General features: G+C 44.0%; 1 protein-coding gene across 1 annotated transcript; it reads right to left on the bottom strand.

Moving 5' to 3' along the window:
- Positions 1-5,417: 5,417 nt before the first annotated feature.
- LOC308173413 (E3 ubiquitin-protein ligase TRIM35-like) lies at positions 5,418-6,836 on the bottom strand (the record flags this gene model as incomplete). Its single annotated transcript, XM_080548440.1, has 1 exon — positions 5,418-6,836. One exon carries the CDS (start codon positions 6,834-6,836, stop codon positions 5,418-5,420), a length of 1,419 nt encoding a protein of 472 aa, XP_080404566.1.
- Between the last annotated feature and the right edge of the window lie 1,310 nt (positions 6,837-8,146).

Here is an 8,146-nt window from a genome sequence, read left to right on the forward strand (position 1 = left end):
TTGTGTTGTTCAATATTAAGAATGGAAAATTATGTTTATTTATTTATTTTGTGTTGTTTCAATATTAACAATAGAAAATGATCAGTACTGTGGATAGTGTAATTTATATATTAATTAATGGATTATACAATTTAAGTATGATTGTTCTCACTTGGAAGTGAGGGATAGAGGTAGGACATGATACGCTTAGGCTTCATCCTACTCCCTTTCTAACAGTGATACCTGTGATATGGTGTATTATGGTGTATTATGGTGTGCTGTGTGTATTATGGTGTATTACGGTGTGCTGTGTGACAGCCAGAAAGTTACATTTTGGTCTCATCTGAGCAGAGTACATGCTCCCAGTAGTTCACTGGCATGTCCAAATGTTGTTTGACAAACCTTCAGCATGTCTTCTGTTTTTCAGTAGTGGAGTCTTGCGGGCTGAGCGTGCACAGAGGCCATGGCGGTGGAGTGCATTGCCTACTGTCCTTTCTGTCACAGTTGTACCTGCTGCCTCCAAGTCTTTCTGATCCTAGTGGTCCTTGGCTCTTTGGCTACTCTTCTAAGTGTCCTTCTGACTCCCTGATCAGAAATCTTGTGAGGAGCTCCTGTGCGTGGCCGGTTGATGGTGGAGTGACTTCCTCCAACTAAACAAGGACAAAACAGACATAATTGTACTCGGTGCACCTGACAAAAGATCGAAAGTCAGTGCAAAACTTGATTCTCTCTCTCTTCACACTAAAAAACTGGTTAGAAATCTTGGTGTAATTCTAGACTCCGATCTAAACTTCAACAGCCACAAACTCAATAACTAAATCAGCCTACTATCACCTGAAAAACATAACAAGAATGAGAGGTTTCATGTCCAAGCAAGACCTTGAAAAACTCATCCATGCATTTGTTTCGAGTAGACTTGATTATTGTAATGGTCTACTAACAGGCCTATCTAAAGGAGCTGTTCGTAAATTGCAGCTCATCCAAAACGCCGCTGCTAGGGTCCTAACAAAAACAAAGAAATTTGAACACATTACACCAATCCTGAGATCCCTGCACTGGCTACCAGTCTCTCAGAGAATTTAATTCAAAATCCTCCTAATTACATACAAATCACAAAATGGTCTTGGACCAAAATACATATGAGATCTCCTCCCACCCTATATTCCCGCAAGGTCCCTATAAGGTCAGCTGAGACTAATCAGCTAATAATTCCAAGTGTAAAAACAAAACACGGTGCAGCAGCTTTCAGTCACGCTGCTGCATGCTCCTGGAACAAACTCCCTGAAGAAATCAAACAGGCCCAAACCCTTAAAATATTTAAATCTAAGCTAAAAAACCTTCATGTTTTGCACCAGTTATGATTAAACACAAACACTTCTATCAATGTCTTTTATCCATTAACTATTGTCTTTCTAAATGTTTTATCTATTTACTTCTTATATTTGCTTTTATTCATTGTAATTTTTATTTTCTTATGCTCCTCTTGCTGTATTTTAATAATGTATGTAAAGCACTTTGAATTGCCCCTGTTGTATGAAATGTGCTGTACAAATAAACTTGCCTCGCCTTGCCTTGATGTTGCTTCCACTTAGGGATAATGCCCCCAATGGTGCTTACTGGAAGATTCAGAAGTTGTGAAATACGTCTGTAGCCAATTCCATTTTCATGTTTTGCAACAAGGTCTTGAGACAGCTCTTTGCTTTTACCCATCATTAGATGTTTGTTGTGTGGCACCTTGGTAACAAAAAACAACAACTTTTATAGCCCATCAATATATAGAATATATTCTAACCCAGCTGACATTAATTAGGACAGATTGGAGGTAGAATTGCCTCCTAATTAGTTATGGTTTTCAGCTGGTTTCTTGCCTTTCCTTGCTGTGGTGTGCTGCTTTTTTCTTGTTTCATTCCACTTTATTCCACATACATTTATTTACATATGGATTTTAATATTTAGATTTTTTTTCTGGATTGTTTGAGTTAATACGAAGTATAAGTCTGGTGCAAATTGTAGCATAGGCTCATTGGAAACACATTTACTGGACAAAATGTTGATGTGTTCAATACTTATTTCCCCCCACTGTATGTTTAAAATCTCATTGTAGTTGATGATGGGAGGAGGGAGGAGGGAGGGGAGGAGGGAGGAGGGGAGGAGGGAGGAGGGAGAGGGGAGGAGGGAGGAGGGAGGAGGGGAGAGGGGAGAGGGAGGAGGGAGGAGGGAGATGGGAGGAGGGGAGAGGGAGGAGGGAGGAGGGAGATGGGAGGAGGGGAGAGGGAGGAGGGAGGAGGGAGATGGGAGGGGAGGGGAGGAGGGAGGGGAGGGGAGGAGGGAGGGGAGGGGAGGGGAGGAGGGAGGAGGAGAGGGGAGGAGGGAGAGGGGAGATGGGAGGGGAGGGGAGGAGGGAGAGGGGAGAGGAGACGCAGGGCTCACTGCCGCCGGGGTGACATCTGGTGTCTGGGGTGGGTAACTGTCCTGTACTGTCACTGTGTAAAAGCTGAGGAAACACACCCTGAGACACACACACACACCTTGAGACACACACACACACACACACACACACACACCCTGAAGCTGGGAGACACACACACCCTGACAGACACACACACCCTGAGACACACACACCCTGACAGACACACACCCTGAGACACACACACACACACACACACACCCTGAGACACACACACACACACACACACACACAGCCTGACAGACACACACACCCTGAGACAGATACACACCCTGACACACACCCTGACACACACACACGCACACACACACCCTGACACACACCCTGACACACACACACACCCTGACACACACACCCTGACACACACCCTGAGACACACACACCCTGACACACACACACCCTGAGACAAACACACACACCCTGCGACACACACACACACCCTGACACACACTCCCTGACACACACATACACACACACCCTGACACACACCCTGACACACACACACACCCTGACACACACCCTGACACACACACACCCTGACACACACCCTGACACACACCCTGACACACACCCTGACACACACCCTGACACACACACACCCTGACACACACCCTGAGACACACACACCCTGAGACACATCCTGACACACACCCTGACACACACACACACCCTGACACACACACACACCCTGAGACACACACACACACACACCCTGACACACACACCCTGACACACACATACACACACACCCTGACACACACACCCTGAGGCATAAACAGCATCATGTTGGTTACTGGGGACTGGAACACAACAGGCCTCGTCAGTGAAGATGTTTCCCTGGGGGAAAGGGAGATTAATTGTATTGTTTCAGCATGTTGTTTGTCTAATACACCGATTAACACGTGTCAGGAAATCAAATGATATGATTATACATGTAGTAGTACCACAACAGCACTCATCAAAATGGGAGCCCAGAAGATTATTGACGACGCCAAATCCCAACTAGCGAAACACATTAACATGTTGATCCATAAGACAATAGACAACAGACAATGACAGAGTCAGTCAGCTGACGTATTATCCATGTGTGGATACCAGGTCTCGGAGGCTCAATGGAGTCGAACATCAAAGTGTTTTTGTCTGAATAGTTTTGACATGATTGTTGGTTTGATGTGGTGATAGGCGGTGGATCAGAGTTGACTTGATAGAGTGCTGCTTTACAACAGATTAATTGAGGATTACTATCAGTTATGTCACACAGCCTCTCCATAGGCACTCATGCACACAACAAAGTAATTAGCTTTCTATTAATTAGGTAATTAAGCAAATGAAAAGAAGCTACTCTGCCTTTCCAAAGGGGACGGCTTTCAAACCCGCTGATCAGAGCCCAGAGACACCTCCTACATGTGACGACTGTGTGTGAGTGTGTGAGTGTGTGTGTGTGTGTGTGTGTGTGTGTGTGTGTGTGTGTGTGTGTGTGTGTGTGTGTGTGTGTGTGTGTGTGTGTGCGTGCGTGCGTGCGTGCGTGCGTGCGGGTGTGTGTGTGTGTCTCTTCCTCAGGGTTGAGAGATAATGACTTGTGAGGACGTCTGAGGATCTGTCCATCTGTCTGTCTGTCTGTCCATCTGTCTGTATGTATATCTGTCCATCTGGGACAGGAGGGTGATGAAAATGGTCCACTTATTAGCTTGTTTACTAATAGTTAACCAATATGGTCGTTATTAGGAAGTTGATCAGCTCCTGTAACACTGACCACCAGATGGAGCTGATGACCTGACAACAAGTGACCAGCAGGTGGCGCTAATGAGACACAAGGGACTTTACAGTATCAGAACTCACACAAGTAAGCAACATAGTATTATTTCCCCAAATTCAAGATTTTAATAATAATAAGGCAAGGCAAGGCAAGGCAAGTTTATTTGTATAGCACATTTCATACAACAGGGGCAATTCAAAGTGCTTTATATGCATTATTTAAAAATACAGCAAGAGGAGCATAAGAAAATAAAAATTACAATGAATAAAAGCAAATATAAGAAGTAAATAGATAAAACATTTAAAAAGACAATAGTTAATGGAAAAAAGACATTGATAGAAGTGTTTGTGTTAAATCATAACTGGTGCAAAACATGAAGGTTTTTTAGCTTAGATTTAAATATTTTAAGGGTTTGGGCCTGTTTGATTTCTTCAGGGAGTTTGTTCCAGGAGCATGCAGCAGCGTGACTGAAAGCTGCTGCACCGTGTTTTGTTTTTACTCTTGGAATTATTAGCTGATTTGTCTCAGCTGACCTAATAATAATAATTAATTGTATTTATATAGCGCTTTTCCGGGGCTCAAAGACGCTGAGAATATGGGAAAAACAGAAAACCCAGAAACAACAAGCAACAGATAACATGAGCACATAGAACACAGAGTTAACAACAGATAACATGAGCACATAGAACACAGAGTTAACAACAGATAACATGACACATAGAACACAGAGTTAACAACAGTTAACATGAGCACATAGAACACAGAGTTAACAACAGATAACATGACACATAGAACACAGAGTTAACAACAGATAACATGAGCACATAGAACACAGAGTTAACAACAGATAACATGAGCACATAGAACACAGAGTTAACAACAGATAACATGACACATAGATCACAGAGTTAACAACAGATAACATGACACATAGAACACAGAGTTAACAACAGATAACATGACACATAGAACACAGAGTTAACAACAGATAACATGACACATAGAACACAGAGTTAACAACAGATAAAAGGGAACTAGCCTCGATCATCTAGTTTGTGTTGTGATAAGGTCAGACAGTTGAACATCATAATCAAAGGGTTTATTCAGCTTTTATATTTCTGGAAATATTGCTGACTGATTAGTAAGTGTTATTGATGTTTGATTGTCTCAGAGGAACACTAAGGTCTAAGTACTGTAAGTTAGTTAATCATTGATTCAGACAGAGGGCGTAACCATGGATACAGACACTTTCTCTGGTAACACCCTCAGAGGATGAAGAGTACAACCATTCCAGATTAATGGAAAGACTTTCTCAGTGAAGGTGTGTGTGAGTGTGAGTAGGTGTGTGTTAGTGTCAGGGTCAGAGAATGACACCTTTCCTCTGTCCCAGTCCAGCTGCACTCTGACCCTCTGGGGGTTCTGGCTCACTGTGAGGGGAGTGAGTGGAACACCTGGAACACCTGTATAAAACCTCCCATTATAAAACCTAAGCCACCAGGATCCAGACAAAAAGCCTGCGCCCTTCCTGTCTGCAGACTCTGTCATCACACCCAGCCTATAGTATGTACTCCCCCCCACCTCAGCGTCCCAGCTGTGTGTCCCTGAGTCAAAGCCCTCAGAGCCCAGGACCCCAGGACAGTAGTCAAACCTCTCTGGGTTGTCAGGAAGCTGCTGTTTCTCTTCTCTGCATGTCACACTGGTCAGATCCTCAGACAGGAAGAGATGTGGGTGGGCAGTGTTGGGGTCCAGAATCACAGGAGTGTATTCCACTATTCCCTGCATCTTCTCCCAGACTCTGAACTGCAGGTTGCCCAGGTGCTTTGCCACGTCTATCAGCGCTCCTGAAACCTTCTCTGGATCCGGCAGTGTGCTCTGGGCTCTGTCCATGGAGGCCTTGAAGTTCAGCAGGAATGTGATGTCATCAGCTTTTAGCTCCTCCTCCATGGCTCTGATTGTGTCTGAAAGTGATGATATCCCTCTGCTTAGCCCCTCAATCTTCCTCTTCATCACCTGACTCTTCTGCTCCTCTTCCTCCCTCAGTGCAGCGATCCTGACTCTCTCTTCATCTCGTAGAAACTGGTGAAGCTTCTCAAACTCCTCCTTCATCTGCCTCTCTGTGCGCTGGGCCTGTCTCTCAATATGTTTAGCTGTTTTATCACAAGTCAGTTTAACCTCTAGGAAGGTCTTCAGCTTCTCCTTTAAGGGTTCCAGTGCAGTCTGGAGTTCACTCTTATGGTCCAGTACAGCTTCATCTACTGGGCAACAGTCATGTTTTTTATGCTGTTTTGAAGTCTGACACACCCAACAGATGGGCTGTTTATCCTCCAGACAGAAGAGCTTAAGTTTCTCACTGTGCAGACTGCAGAGCACCTCAGACCCTGCTGCAGCTCTCTGACTTCTCTCCTGTAAGAAGTCCTCACACAGGTTCTTTAACGCCAGGTTACAAGGAGGGAAGTCCATGGATGATTTCCTCCTGCACATTGGACATTCCTGAGTGTCTTTATGTTTCCAGAATTCCTGCAGACAGGTTTTACAGAAGCTGTGGCTACAATGGAGGACGACAGGATCCTTGAAGATGTCACAGCACACAGGACAGGAGAGATTCTCCTCAGAGAGAGAGGGTTTAGACGCCATTCTCTCACTACCTCCGTCTCCCCTGTAATGGCTTCTGAGGTGAAAGTTCACTTCTGAAAACTCACCGCGTTGACGTCAGTAGGAAGCAAAATCCAGATTTTGACGGTGTTGCTTCTTCCTTTGTGGTTGTTTTGAATGTTGATGGTAAATGAGTGTAAAGTCCTTCAGAGAGTCACACATATGTAATGTTGTGGGTCATGCTAGTGAACGGCAGCACCAGAGAGCTGAATGTTAGCCTTCTGTGTGGTTCACTTCTGCTCTCCACTGTTTCCTGCTCAACAGGTTAGAGGGTGGAGCTTCAGATAAGGTATGAGTCACTGTGTTCAAGGCTCACAGGCAGAATGATGTCAGGTGTGTGTGTGTGTGTGTGTGTGTGTGTGTGAGAAGGGGTTGTGGCGATATGTCGTCACGTTAATTGCAGGTTTCAGGACTTTCTTAGACATCTCAGCAGGAAAAGGGGAGATAGCGACACAGCTTGTTTTGCTAAAAAATAAAAAGTTTTAGGCCTGAATAAAAAGATATTCTTTAAAATGTGAAAATAGCAATATAAATATAAGTGTTTGGAGAGAGAGAGCGTAGACACACACACTGGCCGGCCTTGCCTAGCCTCTCTGTCATTCATTTGCTATTATAAGTACTGAAATGTATTTCTATAGCCCCTATCCCAGACCAGGGGTCACAAAGTGCTTTACATATATAAGAACGTAATACAAGAGCAAAAGTTATAGCAGGTTAAAATAGGCAAACAAGTGAAAATAAGAACAAGTAACAATGTATGTTTTTAGATGTTTTATGTTTCCAGGTAACATCCTCTAAGCAACAACATATGGGAACTAGCCTCGATCATCTAGTTTGTGTTGTGATAAGGTCAGACAGTTGAACATCATAATCAAAGGTTTTATTCATCTTTTATATTTCTGGAAATATTGCTGACTGATTAGTAAGTGTTATTGATGTTTGATTGTCTCAGAGGAACACTAAGGTCTAAGTACTGTAAGTTAGTTAATCATTGATTCAGACAGAGGGCGTAACCATGGATACAGACACCTTCACTGGTAACACCCTCAGAAGATGAAGAGTACAATCATTCCAGATAAATGGAAAGACTTTCTCAGTGAAGGTGTGTGTGAGTGTCAGGGTCAGAGAATGACACCTTTCCTCTGTCCCAGTCCAGCTGCACTCTGACCCTCTGGGGGTTCTGGCTCACTGTGAGGGGAGTGTTTGGACCACCTGGACCACGTGTATAAAACCTCCCATTATAAAACCTAAGCCACCAGGATCCAGACAAAAAGCCTGAGCTGCCCTTCCTG

This window comes from Nansenia antarctica, assembly GCF_963989245.1.
Source record: "Nansenia antarctica genome assembly, chromosome: 18".
NCBI classification, from domain to species: domain Eukaryota; kingdom Metazoa; phylum Chordata; class Actinopteri; order Argentiniformes; family Microstomatidae; genus Nansenia; species Nansenia antarctica.